Source organism: Notothenia rossii (genome assembly GCF_949606895.1).
Source record: "Notothenia rossii genome assembly, chromosome: 3".
Classification (NCBI taxonomy): Eukaryota; Metazoa; Chordata; class Actinopteri; order Perciformes; family Nototheniidae; genus Notothenia; species Notothenia rossii.
This window is the reverse complement of record NC_136901.1, coordinates 26,996,754-27,024,125: the sequence shown is the minus strand read 5'-3', so window position 1 is coordinate 27,024,125 and position 27,372 is coordinate 26,996,754. Positions and strand designations below refer to the sequence as shown.

General features: G+C 40.3%; 2 protein-coding genes across 13 annotated transcripts in view; one reads left to right on the top strand and one right to left on the bottom strand.

Annotated features, from left to right (window-relative positions):
• plcb3 (phospholipase C, beta 3 (phosphatidylinositol-specific)) overlaps positions 1–13,988 on the top strand; it is a 48,695-nt gene extending 34,707 nt beyond the window's left edge. For 7 of the 11 annotated variants that reach the window (XM_079669171.1, XM_079669170.1, XM_079669169.1 and 4 more), the window contains 24 exons: positions 641–723; positions 1,090–1,174; positions 2,012–2,159; positions 2,333–2,434; positions 2,523–2,596; positions 2,688–2,784; positions 3,155–3,239; positions 3,439–3,563; positions 4,473–4,627; positions 4,708–4,869; positions 4,982–5,081; positions 5,489–5,593; positions 6,007–6,101; positions 6,246–6,378; positions 6,800–6,841; positions 6,953–7,062; positions 7,171–7,280; positions 7,593–7,628; positions 7,978–8,137; positions 8,359–8,435; positions 8,616–8,705; positions 8,827–8,884; positions 9,262–9,348; positions 9,804–13,988. In XM_079669171.1, coding sequence (XP_079525297.1) covers positions 641–723; positions 1,090–1,174; positions 2,012–2,159; positions 2,333–2,434; positions 2,523–2,596; positions 2,688–2,784; positions 3,155–3,239; positions 3,439–3,563; positions 4,473–4,627; positions 4,708–4,869; positions 4,982–5,081; positions 5,489–5,593; positions 6,007–6,101; positions 6,246–6,378; positions 6,800–6,841; positions 6,953–7,062; positions 7,171–7,280; positions 7,593–7,628; positions 7,978–8,137; positions 8,359–8,435; positions 8,616–8,705; positions 8,827–8,884; positions 9,262–9,348; positions 9,804–10,088 — 2,604 coding nt within the window. In that variant the 3' untranslated portion in view covers positions 10,089–13,988. The remainder of the gene's footprint in view (positions 1–640; positions 724–1,089; positions 1,175–2,011; positions 2,160–2,332; positions 2,435–2,522; positions 2,597–2,687; positions 2,785–3,154; positions 3,240–3,438; positions 3,564–4,472; positions 4,628–4,707; positions 4,870–4,981; positions 5,082–5,488; positions 5,594–6,006; positions 6,102–6,245; positions 6,379–6,799; positions 6,842–6,952; positions 7,063–7,170; positions 7,281–7,592; positions 7,629–7,977; positions 8,138–8,358; positions 8,436–8,615; positions 8,706–8,826; positions 8,885–9,261; positions 9,349–9,803) is intronic. The other 4 variants (XM_079669176.1, XM_079669172.1, XM_079669167.1 and 1 more) reach the window with 2 other exon arrangements.
• A 5,790-nt stretch (positions 13,989–19,778) lies between these two features.
• The window catches only part of slc8a4b (solute carrier family 8 member 4b), a 105,047-nt gene continuing 97,453 nt past the window's right edge, over positions 19,779–27,372 (bottom strand). For both annotated transcript variants that reach the window (XM_079669575.1, XM_079669576.1), the window contains exon 17: positions 19,779–25,671. In XM_079669575.1, coding sequence (XP_079525701.1) covers positions 25,292–25,671 — 380 coding nt within the window. In that variant the 3' untranslated portion in view covers positions 19,779–25,291. The remainder of the gene's footprint in view (positions 25,672–27,372) is intronic.

Below are 27,372 nucleotides of genomic sequence, written 5' to 3'. Positions count from 1 at the left end.
TATTATACAGGATTATTCCCTTTGAGTTTGAATGTTAAAGAGACTTTGCTCTCATATATATGTACTATACAGGATTTTACAAGGGTGTTAAATGTTCACTTCCAGCCATGAACATGAATTGGGGCGGCTGTGGTTTAGTGCTCTTATCTTCAGATATACAGGTTCAATCCCACCTTGATCCCCACTGCAGTCAGCATGTCGTTGTGTCCTTTGGCAAGACACTTCACCCTAATATTGCTCCTGTGCATGTTATCCACAGTATTCAATGTATTACATGTCTAATATATGTAATATAATGTAAAGTGCTTTGAGCTCTTGGAAAAGCGTTAAAATACTGTAAATACCATGAATTATTAATTATAACATTTAATTTCTAAATTAGCATTCTATATAAAGATATTTTCTTAAGATATGAGGACAGACATATAAAGCTTAATTGGAAAACCTCAATAGAAAAAAAGACATTGGGTCTAGTTTATTGACTTATATGTTCCCCTTTATAAAGCACTTACATGCTGAGGTGCGATTTCTCCTCCTCTGTTAGTAAAACTATAAAACATTATTATGGGGACCTCTTGCCCTGAACTGAAGCAAGAAAGGTTTAGAGCTCCTTCTAATGTTTTATTCTTTCTGCCTGCAGGAGGTGATCGAGGCGATAGCAGAGAGTGCTTTCAAGACCTCGGCGTACCCCCTCATCCTGTCCTTTGAAAACCACGTAGATTCGTAAGTGACAAATGTATATCTTTTGGAGCGCTGCTTTTATTGCTTTTAAATTGTCTATTGTTTGTTACTTTTACTTGTTTTATGGTGTGTGAGCTGAGCTGTGTTACTTTTTGTATGTTTTGTTTATTTGCCTGTACAGCACTTTGGTCTGGAGGTTTAAAGTGCTCTATAAATAAAGCTGTATTGTATATATCACTAGAACCAGATGCAATATTCAAGCATTTATTTGAAGTTTTAAATAGTCTTCCTTGATGTCGAGAATAAATCTGGCCTGTTATAATAGGAATTGATGATCGCTTGGAATTTGGGTTTTAATTTAAGAGTTAAAGTAAATGAGAAAGTAATCCGTGTCTCTTGCTCTGTCAGGGCTAAGCAGCAGGCCAAGATGGCAGAGTACTGCAGGACCATCTTTGGAGACGCCCTGCTCATCGATCCACTGGAGAAATATCCGGTAAGACTGACCCCCAGGCAGATCTGACGTGAACAATGTCCTTGTGGGATACATTCATTTATGGTATCCTTTTAAGGCCTTTTTTTGACCAACAATTCATCTTAAGTGGTTTGTCACTGACATTTCCTTAAGGAAAGATTCAACACACCCATGTCCTTTGACTCCACAGTCATGGTGTTAATCAACTTACAAACCATCAAAAGGATGAAACAGCTTGTGATAACCAGATGATATTTTTTTGCTGAGACACAACTTGTGATGCATTTGTCTGTATTTAAAAAAAAAAACTTACACCATCCTGGTACCAGATTTGATCATTAAAACATTTTGTGTGATCGGTTTCCATTATTCTATAGGTGAAAGGGTTACATAAGGGTATTTGCAGAAAGTTGTGCATGTTTTCATTTTTATTCTAGTGTTTTTCTAAGAAAGGGTTAATGGAAAATGAAGTACATACTGTTTGAATGAAATTCCTGATGAGCTTGTATTCATAGAAAGTATATGTAAACATTTCCTCATGTGTTTATATGCATGCAGATTAAAATGTATAATTAATGTAGTTTTTTACCAAAGTATTTGAAAAGGCAGAATGTAAACACTTGAAATTAAACACAATCATCCGAGTTTTAAGAATCTTAAACTATTCTTGATTTAAACAGTTTTAAGGTCGTTAACTTTATTTACAAAGTTATACAGTAGTGTTTGTGCTTGACCCTGTGACTTTTGTGTCTTAACACCAACTATGTATAATATGTTGCCGGTCCACATCACTGACACAGCCCTACTTACCTTAATTCTTCTTCCAAATGTTACATGTTGTCTTTTGTGTTTGGTCAGCTGGACCCTGGTCAGCCGCTCCCCACCCCACAGGAGTTGTTGGGGAGGATTCTCATCAAAAACAAGAAGAAGCACCAGCACCACCGACCCTCGAGTAGCGGCAGCATACGGCGCAGAGAGCTGGAGGAGCAACCGTCGCACAACAACGGTGAGAGCAGGCGACTACCTACATCTCTGATTTTACTTCTAATGTTACTCCCATCTGACTCTAATGAGTGTTTTGAGGAATAGGATCTTACAAGCTTACAATGGAGTTAAAATAACCGTTATTCCTTTAAACTTTTAATGCACTAAACTACAAGTTTCCTGTTAAATGTGTAGAAGGCCCACTGACAGATGGCGAGGGAAGCCAGCTGCTGACTAACGGAGAGGAGAAGCTAGCTGAGAGGATGGTCAAAGACTCTGAGCCACGCAAATCCCTTGGTGGGTTCTAGACGAAGGCACAGATGGATTTAAGTTGTATTAAGTTAGACATAAGTTTTGCCTAAAGTGTATGTATTACATGTCTCAGGGGCTGAGGGAGAAAGCGAGGAGGATGAGGAGGACGAACCGGTGACAGACCAGAAGAAGCCCAACTCTGACGAGGTAAGAGCCTCCAGCGGGTGATGATGTTGTGACGGGCTGAAGTGTTGTGTGACTGGATGATTGATGGATCAGTGCTATGTGCCTCCTTCAGGGTACAGCCAGCAGTGAGGTGAATGCCACAGAGGAGATGTCCACTCTTGTCAACTACATCGAGCCTGTCAAATTCAAGAGCTTTGAGGTGGCAAACAGTAAGTGTGTGGATGTGTGTGCATGGACAGATTACTAAACAGGCCTACCAGCTATGCCAAAGAGACCAACACAACTACAATGAGATTGAGAACTATGAAAAGGGGTAAAACTACTTCAAAAAGACATAGAGCAACTACGATGAGACACAACACATCTACAAAGAGACATAAAACAACTACAGGGATACAAAAAGACAAGTGTATGAGAAAGATATGAAGTGAAAGAAGGTGAAGTCATTTGTGGTTATTGATCTTTTCATACAGACCTGTCTCACATTGACTATTTTAACCAATTTCTGAACCAGTAAAAACAGTGTTGGTTTTTCTGAATGAATTTGTTCTCTTATTTCTCTCTCTTTCTTTCCACCAGAGAGAAGAAAGTACTTTGAAATGTCCTCATTGGTGGAAACAAAAGGCATGGACATCCTGAAGGCTTCCCCCATCAAGTTTGTAGAGTATCCTTGAAGGCTTGTTACCTCTTGATAACTTATTTTAGGAAATTCAAACGCCTCTATTTTGCCCATTAGAATGGAAAGTAGTGAGGGAGTAAGAATCTTCAAAGCTGCCTTGACTTTAAAATAACGTGAAGAAAATGATGTCTGCTAACACATATGCCACGTATACAGTGTTTGGTTCTTAACAGCGCTCCTCCAGGTACAATAAGAACCAGCTGAGCAGAATCTACCCTAAAGGAACGAGGGTTGACAGCTCCAACTACATGCCGCAGCTCTTCTGGAATGTCGGCTGCCAGATGGTGGCGCTAAACTTCCAGACCCTCGGTGAGTCCCGTTTATATCTCCTACTCTTTTCCGCAGTTTGTCGGCAGCCTTTTTGAACTTTTTCCTGGATATATCTATTGTGCTCATTTATGACTTTATGTATATATATATAAATAATTCAGATTTTATAGAAGTCTATGAGAAAATGACCGTATTTCTCATTTGACTTATTACCTAGGAATCTATGGTCTGAAACACTATTACCAATCATTCTTTAATACAGCATGATGTTAAATTTGTAAATGATTGCCTCATTTTGACAAAAAAAATGAAGAAACCGCGTTTGCTTTAGGACGGGGCTTACTTGTAATTGGAAAACAGCGTTATAGCAACCTGTCAGTCTTGTTTTTTCATCTGGTTTTACAGTTGCTAACCTTTTTTTTCCGAATATTTTATGAATTGTAAAGTGTCCTTGTGTGTTAAGAAAGGAGCCTCCAAATAACATGTATTATAATTATTATTAAAAACTGAAATCCATTGAAAAGTTTGTTCTCCCACCAAAGCCCCTGCTGATTAATTTCATACCTGATATGTTTTAATCCACAAGTTAGGCACAATACAATATGTAAACAAGCTGAGTGTGATTTGATGCTACCTTGTTTGTTTGAGCACATTCTACTGAGGGTCCTTTTGCAGTTTAGCATGAGATGGCCTAACTTAGGCATGTGAGCTCGGCCCTCAAAGTACAAAGTATCCACAGAACCATAAATAAGGTCTTTTTTAAGTTTTTATTTCTGTAGCTGGCAGATACTGTGCTATTTAGAAAGTTTCTTCAGCCTTATAAACAATTCCCTACTCAGAGAGGTCAAGCTAAAGCATCTTAGTCTTCATCCCTGTAAATCCCTCTCTTCCCAACTTTTCTTGATGCCTCTCATCTCTTTCCCCACTTTCTCTGCATTCCTCCTCCAGACCTCCCTATGCAGCTGAACATGGGTGTGTTTGAGTACAACGGCCACAGCGGATACCTGCTGAAACCTGAGTTCATGAGAAGGACGGATAAACAGTTTGACCCTTTCACAGAAAACATAGTGGATGGGATAGTCGCTAATACTGTTAAAATTAGGGTAAGGACAAAACATGCCATCATTCAGATATTAAAGTTCTCTTAAGAGTTGTTATAATTAACTTGTTGGATTTCCACCAGGTGATCTCAGGGCAGTTTCTGATTGATAAAAAGGTGGGCGTGTATGTGGAAGTGGACATATTTGGACTTCCTGCTGATACAAAGAGGAAGTACAGAACCAAAACATCCAATGGGAACTCTCTGGACCCCGTGTGGGACGATGACATGTTTGTGTTTAATAAGGTGCGCATACTAGGATACAGATGTCATGTGAAATGTCCTGCCAGCCTTCATTGTCTGTCTTTATACTCCTGATTGTTAACTGCACCAATGACATCGCCTCTTCTTTTTGCAGGTGGTCCTCCCCACACTGGCCTCTCTGAGGATAGCGGTGTTTGAAGAAAATGGAAAGTTTATTGGACATCGAATCCTCCCTGTGTCAGCCATAAGACCTGGTCAGCACCACACACACACACACACACACACACACACACACACACACACACACACACACACACACACACACACACACACACACACACACACACACACACACACACACACACACACACACACACACAAAAGGAAAATAGGTGAATATCTGATGTTGATTTCAAACTGAATGAACTTATTAAGATGCATGGACAAATGAAACCTCACCTAAAGAAAAGCATCTAATATGATTTTAGATTGTTGCATAATGGATCACCAGATCTTTTTCTTTCTTAGAAAAGTCTTGTTATTACAAAGCGGATGTCCTGTATTTCTGCACTCAGTGTTACTGTCCATTATCCTCTCCAGGACCAATGGAGAGTAGTCATGTATTTATTTTCGTCTTTCTTTTCTTCCTCCTTCCTTCCAGGCTACCACTACATTAATCTGAAGAGTGAGCTGAACCAGCCGCTCATCCTGCCCTCTCTGCTGGTCTACACTGAGGCTCAGGACTACATCCCCAATGAACACCAGGGTGAGACCCACATCAACAACAACACTCTGCAACACACTCACACTTCAGTCCCTTCACTCCAAAGTGGCACTACATTCAGATATAGATTCCAGCTGTTCACTAGCTGACAGTGTTGACTTTTCTGCTTTACTGTTAAAAAATGTTTCAGACAAAACATGTTAGAAATATTAAAGTTAATGAAAGTTTCCTGATTTTAAGACTTGATTTACTGTGTGTGTGTGTGTGTGTGTGTGTGTGTGTGTGTGTGTGTGTGTGTGTGTGTGTGTGTGTGTGTGTGTGTGTGTGTGTGTGTGTGTGTGTGTGTGTGTGTGTGTGTGTGTGTGTGTGTGTGTGTGTGTGTGTGTGTGTGTGTGTGTGTGTGTGTGTGTGTGTGTGTGTGTGTGTGTGTGTGTGTGTGTGTGTGTGTGTGTCAGAGTATGCAGAGGCTCTGACCAACCCCATTAAGCACATCAGTCAGTTACACAAGAGGGAGACTCAGCTGGCTGTTCTCATAGAGGACAACAGTGAGGTAAGACAACAACATCCTGATGATTCGCACATCATTCAAAACGTGTGTGGTTAAGAAAAATCCCTAAAACCCCATTCATTTAAATATCTGCAAACGGTGTGCTGTCAATCACTCAAATTCATCTTCCTGTCGCTTTTTTTCCAGCATATTCCCAACCAGCCCAAAGAGCGCGAGAGCAAGGGGGAGTGGGAGGACTTTCGGGGACCCTCCCTCTTCCCCATCCTTCCCCCCTGCCTAGTGGTCGAAGCTCCTGACATCATCAAACTACCTGCACCTGGTAGAGACCTCTACACATTGTTCATACACAAGGATACATGTTGTCTCACACACACCTGTCATTTCTCTGCACTTAGGAAAGCGTGTTATGGTAATGTAACACATTAGATTGGCATCACTTTCAATGATTGATACGTTTAACTTACCGCCATTAACGTGTTTCCACTGTCAGTATTACATTAGATTGCAGGCATCATTTATTAAGAGCCCATTAACAGTACAGACATCCACTCACTATGTTGTGAAAATCATCATCCCATTTATTGGAAGCTTTTTAGTGTTTATAATTCCAAGGGGGAATTTTATAAGCAATTTCTTAGTTGCATTAGGCACAATTATGTGTTCCTGGTTCATTCTCCCATCATCCATTTCACACATTCTGTCTGTGCGTCTCCTTCTCTTTTTGTTGCATGTGTGTGTAGTACAAAGTCCAAAGGAGGACCTCATAGCCACTGTCCTGACAGGTAAGGTCAAACCAGCATTCATTCCCTATCATCACTTGGACAAACTAGCAGGTCTTGTCAGTATTATTCAAATTGAATGATAAGATAATTGGTTATAATTCTTTCTGTCAGACATCCAAGTCCAGTCTATAGAGGAGCTGAAGCAGCAGAAGGGCTACTTGAAGCTCCAAAAGAAACAAAGCAAAGAACTCAAAGAGATCCGCAAGAAGCACCTCAAAAAGGTGCACACACAGAAACATGCACTTCCATCCATAGGATTTATAATTTTCCGTGTGATGTCATTTTCCTCGGCAAAACAAATGATTTAAAATGTCCCCGTGTGTTTGGAGGTGTGGAATATGAGTAAGGAGCAGAAGAGTCGGAGCAGCCAGCTTCAGTCTGACACCCAGAGGAGACGTAGTCAGATGGAGAAACACCTCAAACGGAGCATCAGGAAGAAGTAAGGATGGATGGATGAACAGTATGAAGAAAGAACAGTAGATCAAATATTAGATTGTAAATTAGGGCGGGAAGGAGAAAAGGATTGGATGAAAAATAAGAATAGATTGATATTATAAAGATAGATGGATCTAAATAGGCTGACCTGAGGGTATACTATTTCATATTTCAGCGTTAAATGAGTTCACAAATGTTATTTCAATTGTTGTGTACTTGCATTAACCCAAATGTTTCCAAAAACAATTCTTTAATTTAAACTGGTCAAGGTGCCTTTTTATTTGGTCTTCTGTAATGGGGTCTTATTCCCTTTAAGCATGTGTCTGTGTCGTCTGCAAGAAGCCGTCATAAAGTGAGTTTTTGTCCAATTTAAAGCCACATTTCTCACAAACCCTTTTCGATATAGGTTGTTCTTTAACTTTATATTTTAACAAGATGAGTGATTCAAGTCATTGCACATCAGAATCTTAAATCATCAGAGACACAAGCTGTGTAAGGCACTGGAGAAGCTCACATTTATTATTTAAAACATATTTATTCATAGTTTCTTATCGGGTTTAATCAAAGCTCTATATTTTGGGGAGGAGAAGATCTCAGCAGATAATTCAGCTCTGGGTCAACACCTCCAGAACGGTGGTGAAGGCAACTAGTGGCAGAACATAACATACTGCGGGTTTAACCAGAGTTCATTGTGTGTTCAGTGAGCCCAATGAGCCGGTGCAGCGCGAGCTCACCGCTTTGGATCAGGAGCTGGAGAAGCAGTCGGTCCAGCTGAGGGAGTGGCAGATGCAAGAACTCCTTAGACTCCGACAGCAGCTTCACCTACCGGAGCGGGAAAAGCAGCAAACACACCTGCAGGAGGTAACAACACACACACACACACACACACACACACACACACACACACACACACACACACACACACACACACACACACACACACACACACACACACACACACACACACACACACACACACACACACACACACACACACACACACACACACACACACACACACACACACACACACACAGAAGCGATTCTCTAACAGCTGGTCGTCTGCTGCCGTTTGTTTTCAGGCCTTCAAGAAGTTAAAGGAGACGGCCAATGAATGCCAAGCAGCTCAGCTGAAGAAGCTCAAGGAGACATGCGAGAAGTAAGTGCAGCTGCTTATGGTATCAATAGGTCTTGGTTTTCTCCATAGTGCCATATTGGGACTTTCGGTTTTGCCTCAAGCATTGTTTTTGAATAACATTCAAAAAAATGTTCCCATGAAAAGTCCCCTCTGGTAATTGCAAGTTGTCTTCAGTTGGATGTAATAGCATTGTACTTGCAGGGAGAAGAAAGAGCTCCAGAGGATCATGGACAGGAAGCGACAGAACAGCATCAGCGACGCCAAGACCCGCGACAAAGACAAGGCAGAAACGTAATGAGCTCGTCTGGAATTAGAGATTTGATTTCATGTTAAGGCCGTCGGAACAGTCTTTTTATTCACATCCTTTAATATTCCTTGCACCTTCTCTTCCTTCCCCTATTTCTCTCTCTAGGGAATTGAATGAGATCAACAGGAAACATATTCAGGATTCTGTCTCTTTAATCGGCGGGGTAAGAACCACACACACACACACACACACACACACACACACACACACACACAGTCAATTTTTGAGGAATGCCATTTATCTACTTTATTGTACATTTTTCTGCCTTTGTCATCATCTTTACTCCCCTCTTCACACACATCATCTTCTTTTCCCTTCCTCCCTAATCCGCCTATTTTATCCTCCGTTCTTCCTTCCCTCATCCTTTCTTTTTTAATCCCCTCTTACATATTGCGCTTCCTCCCGTCTGTCCATTCTCCATTTCTACTTTCCTTGTAACCTTTTCTCCCCCATCTGACACCCATCCAATGTACCTCCCATTGTCCCTTTCCTTCCTTCCTATGTCTTACTCCCTTCCTTCTCTTATTTCCTCCCCCCCAGCTGGAGGAGGCTCAGACCAGGAGGCAGGACAAGCTGATGCTGAGGCACCGGGAGATGCTGCAACACATAGACGATGAACTTCCTCTGGTGAGCAAAACACATCGACTCACACTTTGTTTGGAAGCAAAGAGAGGCGCGTCATAACCCACAACCCCGATAGAGGAAAGTGGCTATTAAATGTAGAAACGGATTAAACCGCCACGACAGCTTCTTTAAACCAGTACGGTGGCTTGGATCGGCCAAAACAGACAAAGAAATAACCCTATTTCAATTATATTCATATAAATAACCCTATTTCAATTATGTTCATAAAAATAACCGTATTTAAATGTGCCTATTTAATCTGAAATGTTACGTTTTCCCCCGGAATATTATCCTCCTCCCCAGGGTCCATATATATATATATATATATATATATATATATATATATATATATATATATATATATTTCCATGTTACCTACAAAGACCATAGGACACCATAGTATTAAATGTTTGAATATATTTGTTTATATTTTGGTGTATTTTGTGTTTCTCTTGTAGCTCCAGTCTCAGTTGGAGAGGGATCTGGACCAGGAGTATGAGCGCCTGCAGGAGGAGATCTGCCAGCACCTCCAGGTGGAGCTGCACAACAAAGGGCTGAGGACAGACGCCCTGTACTCGCCCTTTTCAAACCAGGGCAGCCCCAGGTCGGACCCCCCCTCCAACTGCTCCACGCCCGACCGCTGCCCCTGGAACAGGAGCATGGACAATAGCACCGCCTCATTGGCTGATTCCACTTCCTCGTCCACTCCTGTCCTATCAGAGGCGGAGATGTCGTTCAGTTAAAACTATTACGTGTAAAAAGCAAATACTTACATTCAACTGGGGTCTATAATGATTATAATGTGGGATAGTGATGATATTAATTATTTACTAATTTTATTCCTTTTTTTTTTTTATTACAGACTGCTATGTTCGTGTCTACAGAGCTATATAATTTTTTATTTTGCTGCTTTTGTCAGATGCACATGCCTTTTTGTTGGAAGATTTCATTAGAATCATTATTTTTTTTACTTTTCGGTCTATGTCTTGCTTTTAATGTCATATCGTCTGATGCCTTTTTTTTTGCATCATTTAAATTGTCTGGTCAGTAAGCTTTACTGTAGTTAGAAACCAGATTTACATTCACATTTTATTCACTTTGAAAGCTTTAAACTGTGCAGAGAGAAGAGCAGGATTTGAAAACAGATGACTTTGTTGAGGGAAACTTTTTAGAATAAATACAGCTAGCCCAAGCAATTAATGGTAATATGATTTTAGTAGATTCATAATGGTCTTATTCCCTAGAAATAGATGAGGAACTATTTAAAACAAAGCCTATGGAGTTCTTTAAGTACTACATAACATTTTTTTTAAACAATGCTGAGAGGTCATTTTCCAGAGTAAAAGAGGGCAACATTTTAACATAAGGGTTTAAAAGTTTAGTTTTTAACTGTAATGGTAGGAGCTGACCAGCAAGGGGAGCTGCAGCGTTGGCTATTTATTTTAACCCCTTTCATTCATGGAGCGTGATCATCCTATTATACTGTACCCTGACACACACACACACACACACACACACACACACACACACACACACACACACACACACACACACCTGTCGCAGCGTCATTGTTTAGCATCAAGTCTCTGACCTCTAACCTCCAAACTGAATTCAGACAAGGTTGAATGGGAGGTTGGCAGAGGTCAGCAGACATCCATCCATCTGTCTAGATAAGAGTGTGTTTGAGAGAGAGAGAAAAAAGGGAGGGCTTGAGTGATGTAACACTTCACACACACACACACATACATGACACTGTATTTTGTAATGATGCGTCTATAAAAATGCAGTGGGACACACTCAGAGTTAATTGGTTCAGTGGCCAAAAGCCTTTAAAATCCTCATCCCATCCAATCTATCCCGTTTGAAAAACAAGACACAATCCCATAACTTTACAAATATTTGAAAGTGAGTGTGTGCGTGTTTGCATTCAGAACTTAATCCCTTGATGTGACATCTGCTCTATCCTAGTATGCTTTAAAAGCATCGGCACTGTAGGAGGCACTCTTCAGATGAGGATATAAAGCTGCATCATGACGTTTTAATGTAAAAATGCGCCTGTATTTGAGGTCTGAATCACCAAATGAGGGTGGTATTTTGCGTTCTTATTGCAGCTCTGTTGATCTGCTCAATATACCAAATTGTTTTATTGTTCTATAATGTGGTAAGAAGCCCCAGCTCTTTGCTTTAACTTCACTGAAGCATCAAAATTCAAAGCGTGACCTCTTAACATATCATATTATAGGTAACAGTCGTTCACCTCCAGAGTGACATAGGAAGAGCTTGTTATATTTTATTTAAGGGTGAATATGTCTTAAAATGATCCCACACAGCTCCCCCAGTTTGTCCATTTAAGCCAAATATTGAATGTAGGATTGTAGTGCACAAACGGTACTTTAAATTATCAGTTTCCTCTATCTTTATTTCAGCCATTTTTGAAGACTATTTTGTTGTTCTTGTATACCACTCTGTTTTGTTTTCTTGTCTGCTTTGAGGGGTATAATGATGGCACTCTATGTACATTCTGTGTAAATGTTTAGTTTTATGTGAATTTGACTACTGACCACAAGTGCTGAAGAGGGATGAAGGTCAGGAGAGGTCGGGGAAGGCTAAGGGAAGAATATCATTTCTGCTTTTTCTCAAAAATAATTGTTTTTGGGGGAAATTCCTCTCCTCCATCCTTCAGCGAGCACTGGCTGCCTGTCTATCTGTCTATCCCCCCCCCCCCCCCCCCCACACACACACACACACGTCTTTGTAAACTAACATCTATTTAAATGGAGTTTTAACAACGTATTATTTTGTGGTATTTTTTTTTCATTCAGTTCAGTGTAAAATGCATCTTTTACAATAATCATAGAGCTCTGCTTTTCAGGTCAAGAAATATTGGAGCCCAAAAAAAGTGCATCAAATTGTTTGTATTCAATGTATAGGACAGCAGCAGCAACATCCTGCTGGTGTGAGCACTTTCTTTAAATATGTAAGCTGACCTTTTGAGCTCTAATAATCTTTAAAGTAGAAGATTGCCAGCCTGTTAACCTCTACCTGTCTGCATACAGAATGTAAGTTCTCCGCTATCTATTTTTGGAAACTAATGCATACAGTCTGAGTTTTAAACAGGTGAAACAGCCACCATTTGCTAAAAAAGGACAAAAAAGACGAGACATTCCTCGCAGGCGGTCTGCTTTAAGGGTTGAGTTGGACACAGCCGTTCTAAGTCCAGTAGCATATATATTTTTTTAAATCATTTATAAGATATGTGCATTAGTTCCATGTACCCGTTTCAGTAGAGACTCTTTTCATGCTTGATTGAATTATACCAATCTCTGTTTTTGTTGCTTGTTCTTCTTTCCCGTTACATCGAAACAACCGTTCTTAAAGGAGATAGCACATATCAGGACTACTTTAAATAGCTTAAGTTGTTAGATCTTTCTTTCTTTTTAGACTATACTGTAAAACATACATGTTGGTTCTACCTGGCAGCCAGTGGCTTTAACGTGAGGTGTTGAGTGTCTTTGTAGATCAAACAACATGAATTGTTTGGACATTTTGTGCAGGAAAATAAAGATGGTGTCTTAGTAGTTCTAAACTCATATTGGTGCAATGGCATTTGGGAGTTTGACACCAGATTCATCTTTTCCCTGTTAGCTCGCTTTAATACTAGATCATTAGTTATACAGCTTAATGTAATGCCTTGATTGAGTGGTAAAATACCACAAATTATAACTTGAAACGACTTGAAATCCCCAAGTTAACTGTTTCATTAGCTGTTTATTGAAATTAAACCTAAAAAGTCCAATTGTAAATTGATTACCTACCCCTCTTGTTACCTTTTATTATTTAATAAAACGTTGTTTATAGTCCCACATTTTCTTTACTATGACACTAGCTTTTGAATCAGGATCATAATTGTCTTTGAGTGTAAACCATGACACTAAAAAGGCCAACATCAGTTCTCTTTTTTTGAATACATGCCTAAATTGGGCTTTGGTGTGTTGCTTGAGCGCCACACACACACACACACACACACACACACAGAGAGAGAGAGAGAGGAAAGTGAATTCTGCTAATGCCTTTAGCTAGTTCCCTTTCCACCTGAAGGCAGCCTGGGGGATGTTTCATGTCAGATGTGAGCTTTAACCTCTGTTATTTTTGTCCTGTTTATGTTGAATTCACTCATTTAAACAGACACGCTCATGATCATTCTCTGGCCCAAATACAGCAGCGTCCCATCAGACACTGTGCTGGCTGCAGCCTCACACAAACACTCGTTGACTCTTATTAGACATTTGGTGTGGCTCGTCTCCCTGCAGGCCCCCCCGAGGCCCCTGGCTGTCATGTCTGCTCTTGCTCTCTTTTTATTCCCCTCTGTCCCACTTCCTTCTCCTCAGTTCCACTTAATTATGGACCATCTTTTGCTTTTGGACTAGTTAAGTTAATTAAAAGCAGTTCGTACACTTGACATAGTGAAGAAAGCATGCCAGATACAATAGTTGTGTGATAAGTTGTTTGACACTGTGTATGTGTAAATGATTGTTGGATGTAAGGGAATACTATACAATGATCCAGATGTAATATTTTATTCATAATTAATATAAAGTATATGACTGAACATTCAGTGATAAACTTCCTGCTACAGAGTTGAACCTTGGTTGGGTTTTTTTATGTGTGTGATGAAGACAGTTTGTTTTTTTGTGATTGATTTGGTTGTTTGAGTTCGGAGTGATTTTGGACCCTCAATTTCGAGGCACAGCTATGGCTTCAAATTCATTTAGAGGTGATATTTGCAGAAAGAAGAGGCAAAACTGTCACAGGAACTGGTTCCTACAGTGGCCCTGAAGTGCAAGACACCACAGCATTTAACAAAACTCTACAGCATTTCACAAAACGCCGCAGCATTTCACATTGGCCGGAAAGGGTATTCCTTAGGGGGACCACTTCTTGTTTGTGATTGGACAGAGCCAGCCAGAAAAGCACTGCTGTGATTGGTTGTTTTTGCTGCCAGTCAAGAAATGACGCTTGGCCCAGCGCCTTATAGATACAGTCTATACGGCGCTGGCTTGGCCCAACACATCAGCTGTTAGCTGTTAGCACACACTCAGAGCTCACAGCTCCTCATATCTGTTCAGAAACTGGACAAAAGTTAAACATATACAAAACACAGACTGTCTATGTCATGGCGAATACAGTCGCTGCTTTATTTATGTCTGTATGACGTTGTTGTGAGTGTGGACCAGTGTGGACGGAGCAGCTACAGCTTAGTTTAGCCTGATTGATCCGATCCCGTTAGGATTTACATGGAGCTACGCCCCGCCCCCTCTCCAGCGTCTTGTTTGAATGACAGCAGTAAACACAGAATTAATGCTTTATTAATTCATGGTTTTTAAGGGGCTTATCTCCATGTAAATACTATGGTAGACTACCCAATATTCGCATCGCTCTAATCGCTCGAGTTTCACCGCGGCTGTCAGCTGTGTTTGCTCCTGTCATTCAAACAAGACGCGCTGGAGAGGGGGCGGGGCGTATCTCCATGTAAATCCTATGGGAGATACCAACTACAACCAAATGAACATATTTGACCGTGATGTAATTGTAATACACGTTTCAAAGTGATGCCGAAGTAACTACATACTGATAACGGTTAGTAAAAACCATGAATTAACGCTTTGACAAGTCTGCAGACAAGACGGCAGGCGAAAAGCTTTTAAAATGCGTGTTTTCTTAATGGAATCGGATCCATTAGGCTAAACTAACCTGCAGCTGCTCCGTACACACTCACAACAACGTCATACGGACATAAATAAAGCAGCGACTGTATTCGCCATGACAATAGACAGTCTGTGACCAATCACGAAGCCTCATTTCTTGACTGGCAGCAAAAACAACCAATCACAGCAGTGCTTCTATGTTTGGCTCTGTCCAATCACAAACAAGAAGTGTTCTCCCTAAATGAATACCCTTTCCGTCCAATGTGAAATGCTGTTGTGTTTTGTGAAATGTTGTAGCGTTTTCTGAAATGCTGTAGTGTCTTGCACTTCAGGGTCACCGTAGGTTTCAAACTGCAAAGCATCCTAAGTGCATAGAGTGGCGAAGTCACGCCCATCTACTTCCAGTCCATGGGACCTTATTTCGGACAAATAATGTATTGAAGTCAATGGAGAGAGAAAACTTATCTTTCGATCCCGTTTGTCACCATTGTTTTCTTCCACTAAGAGATAGCTAAGATCAGCGCCATATAGATAGAATCTATACCATATATGGCGCTGGCTAAGATAAGATAACTTTAACAAGTTGCCTGTGTGCTTAGTACCAGGTTGTTATCATACCAGCAATGGGTCTTGATCGTTCTTTCGCTTCCCGTCTGATGAAAGGACCAAGTTAGCTACCTAGCTAGTAGCTAGCACGTTAGTTAGCATTACGGCCTTGTCATTTTTATTAGCCTTAATATGAAGTAACATTAAGTAACCCAAAATGTTAAACAGTAAGAGTAGTAGTCATATTTCGTGAACCCTTTGAAGAGTACTGTCACCGATGTGATCATTCTATAATACACAATTTAAGCCCGGGGAAGAAATGCTAACGCTAGCATCGGCAATCGCCGATCTTTTCTACTTCATGCTATCTGCACAAATGGTTGACATTAAACATTAAAAAGACCAGGCAGTTCAGAGAGAATCAAAGGAAGGCAGGCAGGCGGCTATGCATGACATTCTTCTGGACGTGGTTCATTGTTGTGATAGTGAGGGTAGTCAATCGTTTTGTTCACAAGAGAGTGGTGATGGCCATCTTGGTGACGTGCGTTGTTCTGCGAGACCAGAGATGTAGTTCATTGAGCGTTTCACACAAACAAATGTTACTTCACAGTTTTACGACACATTTTTTTTTTTTGACTTGCAAAATTATCTTTTAAATTGACAAACATCATATGTGTAATTCGTGGCACAATTCAAACGGGATCGAAAGATAATCTTTCTCCATTGACTTCAATACATAATTTTTTCGAAATAAGGTCCCATAGAGGTCCAACAGAAGGGGAGGGACTTCGCCACTATTCTTTTTGTGAATGTGTGAATTGGAACGAGGTTGTACATCAATTCAACATTTTCACAGAGAGAATCCTCATTGATTCACTGGACGGCAGATTGTTGGATAAAAACTTAAAATAAATAAATAAACTGTTCCACGGAAAATCGCCGTCTGTCAAGTTTACAGAAAAAGTCAGAAGTCAAAGGGAAAACCTAAATAATAGGATCATTACTAAAGGATGTCTTCCTTATTGAACCGTCGCTAATAGGCAAAATTCCTTATGTCCGGAACTAACTTTTTTAATAAGGTTCCTTCCCACCTATATATAAATGTCATTTTTTAACTAAGGGTCTCCCCTAATATTACATTTTTACAATTTTGATAATGGTCCCCCATTTTATCCGGAACTTATTTTTTTTACAAGGGTCTCCCATTATATAACATTTTATTTTTTAGATAAGGGTCCCCACGTATATCCAGTATACTAACTTTTTATATAAGGGTCCTACCTCCTCCCCTTATGTCTTGAACTAACTTTTAAGATAAAGGCCCCCCTTACAATATTTCTGTAACTATCTTTTTAGTTATGGGTCCCCCCTCATATAAAGCTTCGAAGGTCCCCCTCCCCCCCTTATGTCCCGAATAAACTTATTAGATAAGGGTCCGACTTATATAAACCTTTTACTTTTCTGATAAGGATCCCCCATTATTTCCAGAAATCACTTTTTAGATAAGGACTATACTTCGCCTTATTTTGACATAAAATACTATATTTTAATTTTTTTAAATTGTCGTTTTTTTTATTTTACGACATAGTATATTATGTTTTTTTGTCATTTTTATCGACATTGTATGCCATTTATGTCATTTTTTATTGAAATACTATACTACACCTTATTTTGACATAAAATATCATGTCGTTTTGTTGCGGAAATTCGCCATACTAAAGACCTTTCTGAACATTAAAGCATGGAGACATATCAGTAGAGGCACAGAATACCAATATGAACCTGAAAAATGAACATAATAGGGTCCCTTTAAAAAAAACACAGCTTTTCAAATAGCTGCATGAGAAAATAACTCGTTTGTAAAATGTTGAAACAATCTGTTTCTTTTTGATGTCTTTAAATGATTCGCTTCTGGTGAGAAACATCATTTTGTTGCTGAATAATAATAGAAAGTTGTTTTAAAAAAAAAAGTGTAGAGCCAATTAACCAACTAAGAGGTGTCAAAATGCTTTTACGCGTGGAGGCAAACATTTGGACCCAGGAGAGAGGAGACGATCAACGTAGCGTGTCACTTCCTGTCCTTTTCCTGATCCCACAGGATAAATCGGTGTCAGCAACAACTCCACAGCTTCAATTTGTTTATTGCCATCTCTGCGTCTGTCTCACATCCCAACTCCTCCCGTCTGTCCGCCTCTCTCTCTCCCTCTCACACATTTTGTAGCTCTCCGTCTTTTTCCCTGTCCGTCTGCCTCTTCCTTCTCGTGTTCCTTCTCTCTTTCTGTCCCTCAGGACGGATGTGTTTACTCTTTGTCTCTTCGTCTCGTTCCTCTCCAGCAGAGGATGGAGACGTGTCTCGCCGTCGTGGCTACCGCAGGGCTGCTTTGGGAATAACAGCTGCCACCTTGGTTGTTGGGAAACTGACAGAGAAGAACCCGAAAAAGGGGAATAACATGCAAAACAGTTTCAAAGTTTGAATTTCTTTAGTCTAATTAGGTCAGTCTTAGAAAAATAAATGTTAGACACACACACCTGGACTATATTGCAGAGCAAGTGAAAGCACACTCACCCTCCCTTTATCTGCTTTTCCCAAAGTGCCTCAGATCAAATCAGGGAACCACAGTGGAGCTTCTGATTGGCCGACAGCGGTTCTGCTGGTCAGGTCCCAGGTGTGTGTTTGTGTGTGTGGTTGTGTGTGTGGTAGTGTGTGTGTTAATCTCCAACAACCACTCCCCTTAGGCCTGTGCTATAAATATCAGTGTGTTTGCTCTCATGTTGCAGCGTTAGGTAACACCGAGGCGGATGCTGATGAGATGATTAACTGTGAGGCAGTTTAGCTAAATTAATTTAGAGAGTAACGCACCAATGATGGCAGTTTTCCAGTTGACCTCATCCCACCCATCCCAAGCATTTAATGGAAGCTAACCGATCAGATCTACACATTAGCATCAAACTTTAGATATTAAGATATGACAACATATCGCCGTGACTGACGAAATATATCATATATTTTCAATGCAGATGCTATTTCAAAATAGTTTCTTTGAATGACAAAAGAAGCATCTTGTTTTTCACAGAGCACAACAAATGATCTATGAATCCATCTGTGACAGATAGCCATTAGGGCCAGTGTATTGATTATTGAAGCTCAGTAGAAGAGAAATGAGTTTCAATTTAAAGCAGACTATCAGCAAATTGCTTTATTACACTAAAAACAATGTGCAGCTTCTTGCCTTCTGTGAGATGTAGTTGTTTTAAAGCCGTAATCAACAGTTGTTGTCTCCTTTACTACTTAGAAATTCACCCTGTGATCTTCAGATGGGTCAGGTCAGACTCTTGCTATTCATTTATCTTGTTAGTTTGACTCAAACCGGCCCAGGTGACTCAAACCCTTTGGGATGCTGATTTCACCTTTCCATTTCTGTGAAAATGCTTGGAAATCCGGATGAATCCCCCGCTTGGACAGCTGTAGAAACGTGTAGAACAGTTCATACAGCATGATATATCCCTCGGTTAGACCATCATAAAAAACCTCAGCTGAATTGCATCATCGGCGTGTCACACTTACTATAGTGCTATGGGGAAGGTGTTAGAGACATTAAGCAACTTGTTACACCAAAAAGGTTTTTTATTCTCATTTTGACGGCAAAATCAATATGTGCAGCTTTAATTAAAGACTTCAATAGGAGCAGCATAATGGGAAAAGGCTTTTACATAGTTGTCTCTTTTGTTTTTAAATAAATAGGGAAAGGACAGTAGAATCTTTTCATCTCCAGTAAACTCCCCCATTTCAATAAATAAACAACAGGAAATTGTGAAGATTTAGGCAAAAGTAAAAAAACAATTACACCAATTATCTTTGTGATAAAACTAAAAGTGTTTGATCTTACATTTCCCATAATGCAACCAATAACATTAGTTTCAAGATCCATCGATAAAGCGCCTGAGCGGCGGAAGTGTCTTAAAACTGAATACTTCACTAATTTTACTTAAAGTACTGTGAATAGGAGACTTGGATTACATTGTAAAGCAGACACGTGGCTAATTTAGCAAACAGCTATTTAGTTCAGTCCAATCATGACTACTACACTACTCACAGTCCATTTTGTGATTGGTTTGAGCTTTTATTCAAATCAGTATCTTTTGATATATTTCCCACCATGATTAAATGAAAAACGGACACTCTTCTGAGCGTTTGCCAGTCAAGTTTTATTTCATCTTTGAGAAAAAAAAGAAATAAAATAAAAGTTTGGTCTTTGTAAACATCTATATCGGTTTTCATGTCATGTCATTTTCAGCATTTAAAAATACTTTACTCTTTACTACGACATTTCCAACATCAACACTGTATTCAGAATGAGTTTAATTCATGCATCGACACACTCATGGACGGAATGATGAAAAGATGCGCGCGTCCACACACACTCGCACTCGCTCACACAATAAAAAAGGGATAATAGCACACTATTTAAATTGTAACTATGCTAATTTCCTGTTCTACTCTGAGGGCTTTTTTTCATTTTACAAAACAAAATCACCAAAACAACATAAAACCTTGCACACAAATTAAACATTGCACAATAAAATAATAATAATAAAATGAATTGAAAAATTGAAATGAAAGATAATTATATCAAAAGCACTTTGTGACCTCATAAATAGGGTGGCATGATATATAAATAAAACGGAAAGCAGAAAGTGATATATTATATAAATATTTAGAAGGTAGAGGGGGAAAAGAAAGGTAAAAAACATTGATACATAGAGGTTGATACACACACACACACACACACACACACACACACACACACACACACACACACACACACACACACACACACACACACACACACACACACACGCTAGAGATGTCTCTGAAATTAAAATGGGAAAATGGGAAAATTGGTTCTTTACAAGCTCAGTATCTTTATATCTCTAACTTATATAAACATAATGATTTATGTCTGTAAACACACACTCAGACACACATGCACAAATAATCGACCTAGCAACCGCCACTTAAAGCGTCAACTAAATACACTTTCTTAGCGGGCTTCTGTTGTAATTTTCCAAATAAATTAAAGTGTAACATTGCTAGGATATATGTTAAGTTTTACTAAAACTGCGGAGAGCCAGAGTTTTGTGTGTGTGTGTGTGGATTGCTTGATTGATAACCATATCAATCATCTGTTTCTACAAGTGCAATACGTGTGTATGTGTGGTTGTATCTTCCTGGTCGAATGTACTTATTGTAAGTCGCTTTGGATAAAAGCGTCAGCTAAATGCAATGTAATGTAATGTGTTATTTACACGTGTGTGATTGTCAGCATCATGACATCATGCTATCGGTTTGTAGAGTCAGTGACCTTAACGTATTACAGCTACTCACACACTTTCCACACAAACACACACACACATTTCTTCAAGCAGTGTGCCACCATCTATTTCAATCTTGATTGCTAGCCAAATCTAATATATGTCTAATTCGATAGACACACACACACACACACACACACACACACACACACACACACACACACACACACACACACACACACACACACACACACACACACACACACACACACACACACACACACACACACACACACACACACACACACACAGGAAATGGAGGGAATCCAATTTCCAGGTCATTTTTTACTGTGGGTCAGGTTGGCATTCAGATTCATTAATCTGGCGTTTGGGACTCAGCCAGGGACGCGGGTGGGCGAGCCCTTATAAAGAGATTACAACATCAAGCAGCACAAACAAACAAAGGCACACATACGCATGTAGACCTACACACAACGGATACACATGCAAACAAGGTGAGGCACGAGGAACACAAAGGACACAATACACACACGTCGGAGGAAACGAAGAGTAATACATGTTGGAATTGGCCCGCAGAGAGAGATCTAATGAATGAGAAACTGTCACATTCACTCTAAGAAGGGGAAGTGAGAAACATCAAAGGAGAGTGACACACACACACACACACACACCAGCAACAGTCAAGAAGACAACGGCTCGCAGTTAGATGGTCGCTAAGCAACAGGCAAGAGACTAAAAATATGGTTGCATTTCTTCACTCACTTAGAAAGCACGCACGCACGCACGCACGCACGCACGCACACACACACACAAACTCAGTCTTATTCCAAAAAGGATTATGAACCTTTAAAGAGCCTACATTTCTAAATCAGTCTCAGTATTCTTGTGGCGTCACTATGATCCCGCCCACTCAGTCTTGGCCCTGCAAACGTTAGAGAGGCTGGAGTCATTGAGGGACCGTTTGGCATCTCAGAGGGTCAGGAGGTATGCCAATGTGTAAGTCATGTCAAAACTAACTGATGACCGACTCCTGTGTTTGAAAATATACGGTGCGCTGCAGGAGTGACTCAGGATTTGAGAGGATCTGGATGGTTAATCTGACAGTTTCAAATAGGTACGGGTAATTCAAACATCATGTCAACAAGCACCGGGACTAAGATTGAGGATAGTGAGATACTTTCAGTAGATTCTTCTACTTTAAGACATTTAGATCTGCATGTTGGGAAACTAATGGAAATATAACAGAATGAAACACGAGAACTCCAAATAAAATAGTATCTGTTTGGGGGTTTGACAAACTTTTCTCTCCAGGATTGGATTCCTGACCTCAATATTTTCCCAAAAGGCCCTGGAAGCACTTAACATGCTGCAGAGTCCTCAGTGGGGGTGTAAAGCTGTGTCTAATTTCTAGACAGTAATAGAAAAAATGTGCAGCCAAGAAATATTCTTTTGAAAGAGGGCAAGTTCATCGATGGCAGGGGGCCACATCTCTTTATCAGTGAATATTGGCTGTGCCTGTCAGATATCAGCTAACGCAGAAAACAGCTGTTCAAGGTAGATTTTACAGCCACTTTAAAAGATTTTCTGCAATTAAGATTGGATTCCTTCCTTTATGGCTGTTAGAAAATGATGGGGACTGCTGCAGCGTTTAAAACGTCACATTTGATTGAAGGGGTGACACAGAAAGTAATTTCCACCAGTGTGTTTTTGAGCCTGATGAAGACTGAGCGGGCTTTGTAAGAATTTACATACAATTGAAAGCAGCGGGTAATTTGTCCTTATCTGAAAGAAAAAAGGCGGATGGTGGGCAGGTAAATTGTTGTTTTCAGTCCCATTTTGCTCTATGTGGATTAAACAAAAAAGCTAAATTATTGTCCTTACAGGATTTTCCTTGAAGTTACAACGAGCTGTGTGGGCAGCTGAGGGGGAAATGGTTGCTCGTACGCTACTGTCAACAGAGGGATTACATTTAATAATCACCTGCACCATATGCCATCCTTTCTGCCCAGCTTCAGCCCAGCCCCTGGGCAAGGCAGGGCTATAAACACATACGTTATATAAATCTGGATTCAACGCACTTTGAAAAAGTGAGGATTTCATATGATATGTGGCATAATATTCTCTACTACTTACAAACCTTCACACACACCATGCCTCAATCAATAAACTTCTATACAAAAACGAAATAGTTAGCACAGCTTTTGATAAAGGCTCGTACCCATAAAAATACCAATGGTTAAGCACATATATCTGTAGTGTGAACACCTTTAAATATGAGAGTATTTTTACACCTGGCAGCTGGTGGGACGTGTACGACGCCTGCGAGGTAAAACGGCACACTGGAGATGAACGGTGATCTGTGACATTGTTCTTCTATTACATCTTTGGATAACAGAGGATTTGTGATTTTTGTTCAAAGAAACATCCTAACGTGACGACTGCCACAGAACAGTCATGTGATATTTCAGAGCTGCCGTACATTTCCCTCAGAGACTCCTCTCTCTGTCTGTGAGTCCTCCAGCCTTTTCCCCTGGTGGTGGGATTCCCATAAATGTCTCCTTGAACTGTGTTTCAGAGGAAAAAAGGGCGACAATTTCCTATTTCCTCTGGGGTTTTCACATCAATTAAATATCAGTGTTTCTCACACACATCAATAAAAGTGTATTATATTATCATGTACAATTAGAAACACTAGTCATAGTTTGATTCGTCATCAACGTCCTCCTCTTCTTAGTCGTTAACTGGCGTCCATCTTGTTCCGAAGATAGCGTTACATCATTTCCTGTTTAGTCCCGATTTTCATGTCCTCGCCATTACAAGCGACTTTAGAGTGTTAACAGTCACGCTGTGTATTGCACAACGCTTCTTCATTCAACTTTTACAAAGTGGACTGCTTGGTTTTCCAGACTTTTTTATCACACGTTTCTTCTCCATCCCACTTTTCTCCCAGAGGCTAATCCGACATTTTGAATCCTCAAGTTACATTCTTCTGAACCACCTGCTTAAATCTTTTTTACCTCCATATCTCCATACTATATTTATATGTTTTTATCTTACTTCACTTCTTCTTTTTTTTACAATTGCACGGTAACAACATCAACACGTGACGCCATTGAAAAGTTTAGAAAATAAAGGGGGGGGGGAGACTCCTTGGTGGGATAAACGAGGCTGCTGATTGGCGCAAAAGCAGGAGGACTTGGGATTGGCTCAATTAAAAAGAGGGATTGATGGTGGTTACTACAGCGTTTCATTATCACAACATTAAGACAAGTCCTACAGTGGGTAAGGCAAAGGGAGGGATGAGGGAGGAGTGTTTTGTAGGAAAGAATGTGTGTGGAGGGGTGGAGAGTATATTTCGCAGTGTAATCACGAAAAAAAGAAAAAGGAACAGTCCTGTGTTATCCTGCGAGAGGTCCTCCAATGTTATTCACCTGAGGTCCCACATTGTGTGTGTGTGTGTGTGTGTGTGTGTGTGTGTGTGTGTGTGTGTGTGTGTGTGTGTGTGTGTATGTGTGTGTGTGTGTGTGTGTGTGTGTGTGTGTGTGTGTGTGTGTGTGTGTGTGTGTGTGTGTGTGTGTGTGTGTGTGTGTGTGTGTGTGTGTGTGTGTGTGTGTGTGTGTGTGTGTGTGTGTGTGTGTGTGTGTGTGTGTACAGCTGGGATAGGGGTTCAACCTATAAGTCACTGGTAGTATTAACAGAGTACAGTGGGTATGATTCTTCCTGTGTAGACCAGAAAGGAAAAAGCAGAAAGTAGCAAGAGAGAGAAAGTGAGGAGAAGAATATTTATTCTAATCCATTCTTCTTTTTCTTGTTTCTTCTCCAGTCAAGTCCATCGACTTTATCCACAACATTTTTGTAGTTGTTTTGCCTCAATGTCCTCTTTTATCTTCCTCCCTAAATCTTCCTCTTCAACTTTTTCTCCGAGTGATGGCGTCACACCTCTCCTTGCTCCAAATCTCTTTTTCTCTCCTGCTGATTTGGCAGTATATTGAACGATATCAGACTATTAAACCGTGTGGTCCACTGACGATGATGGATGATTGAGGTAAAAACATAAAAACTCCTTTAAAACATACATTTATGTGAAATAAATCTTAGTTAGGAGGGTTTATGTCTCTTTAACACTGGGTAGATGGTGGGACTCCTTTCTTAAAAGAGCTGATAATGTAAAAATGACTTAGTGTTTGCAGGAAATAAATAAATGGAGAGACAAAAATATATCTGAAACACTGAAAATCGTAAAAAAAAAGAGGAAATTGAGAGTCCATTATTGATCCGCTACCCATCTGTCCTGGACCTGTCCGTCTGAAGACTCCTCTCTCCCTCTCCCCCTCTTGGCAGTGGGTCAGTCTCCTCTCCATTTAGAACACTGGTAGATGGCAATAGGCCTCCAGTGAAGCCAGCAGGATGTAGATCAGCCACATGGAGAAGAACAGCAGCGACGTGATAATCTTGCAAGTCCGCGGCCCCCCCAGCTCCCCCCCGGCCACCGAGGCCCGCCGCCGGTACAGCAGGATGAGCACGCAGATGACGGCCATGATGGTGTAGAGCGTGACGGAGAAGGCCAGGTTCCCTGGGTCCACCTTGAACACCTTGCCCCTGGAGCGCCACACCACGGCGGCCAGGGTCCACGCCACGCCGATGCCCAGGAACACGTTGACCGCGTTGGAGCCTGTGACGTTCCCGATGGAGGCGTCGGCGTACTGATCCTGGATGGCGGCCACCTTGCTGGCGAATGTGTCTAGAGGACAAAGACAAAGAGTTTACAATACATTTGAGGCGTTTTGATACCACATTTATTTAATCATAATGACCAAGCCACAGGAAAAGCAATATGAAAACATACAAAATCAGGCAGGAAACAAATGTAAAACATCAACCTCATCAACAACACATCAAGTAATGTGACTTCATGGACTTTTGATTATGTATTATAAATATCTTGCTGAAAGCCACTAAGGAAGTGACCTCAAGGTAACAAGGAGTATAAAACCACCCACTTATGGTAGCGTACTCTATCTATATCTACATCTATAGATATAATCTGACAGGCACTATAGAACAAGTTAGTGTAGAAGTAGTCTATGGAATTGTTAATGAGAAGACTGTTGGAGATAAAGAGAGAAGCACATACATACAGGCAATAGGTGAAAATAGACACATACACACATTGGACCCAAATGAATTGAGAAAAAGGACTTAGAGGCACGCATTGGAAATATTTGTATATATATAATAATGTAAGTGGCAAATACAAAGTATACACGAGCCACAGTTAAGATCCAGGTTGAAAAACCCCCCTGAATTTTCATTTCATTAACATCCATGTGATTTTGTGATGTACATTTGTCAGGGAAATTCATGTTTTAGTTCTGTTCTCCGCAGCTGTATATTGGCATCAGCTTGAGACAGAACAGATGTCATTAATGCTGTAACATGATGCATGCTGCTGCGCCTGCTTTGAGCTCTTGGTGCTGAACATTGAGGAGGAATTGGGTAAAAGGCGCAGAGGCTCTAAGACTGGGTTGGCAGGGAACAGCAGGGAACAGCTGCCAGTTATTGTGCGCCTGTCTCGGCTTATTTCTATTTATAGACGGGCTGGTGAGATGAGTTCCAATTCTCATTTGAATGTTCGGCGAGATTAGTGGAAATTCATATCCCAACATGAAGAAAATCCTCCAAACTTTCTTGGGGGGGAGGAATTGTAAGCCCGTTGGAAGCAGACCTCACAAACAGAAAAGAACGTGTCAACATAGGTAAATTAATCTGTGGGTTTGAGACATGAAATGGCACATTATTGCCTCCACACACAATACTAAGTACTGCTGGAAACACAGAAAACAAAACCCTGTATGAAATGCAACTTCAGTAACATTATACATTTTCTTGAATGACCTCTTAAAAGACCCAATTACAGATCCAGAAATGACAATGTCTAAGCCTCTGAGAAGCTGGTAACTCTAAATACATTTCAGGTGATTCCTAAATATAAAATGGTTTATCTTGGTGATGTTAGTGAACATATTCCTCCTCTCTTTTGATATAAACGAGCCCCCTCAGCACACCTCCAGCCAACAAGCCAATATGTCCTCTACCAGTCTAGCAGTAATGGTAATGTCATTTCTAGATTACAACTTTGTTATCCCCTGGTTTACTATGTTGTAACTGAATAACGGTTTCACGTTACTGTAATGTAGAAGAAAACGAAGTGTGAATAGTGTACTTTCCTTAACTGGTCAAAGTCAGAAACATAGCAAGTTGCTATCGTAGCTCATTTGGGCTTCTGAAAGTTTCCCAAATATGTTTGCAGCCCCTAATTGTAATTTTAATAGTAAAAAGTAATTGAGTTGGGAGTGTAATTTATTACTGACACCATGATAATCTCTTGCCTGTAAGAAAAAGTGAACACGATGTCATCCTTAATACAAAGTGAACCAAATTG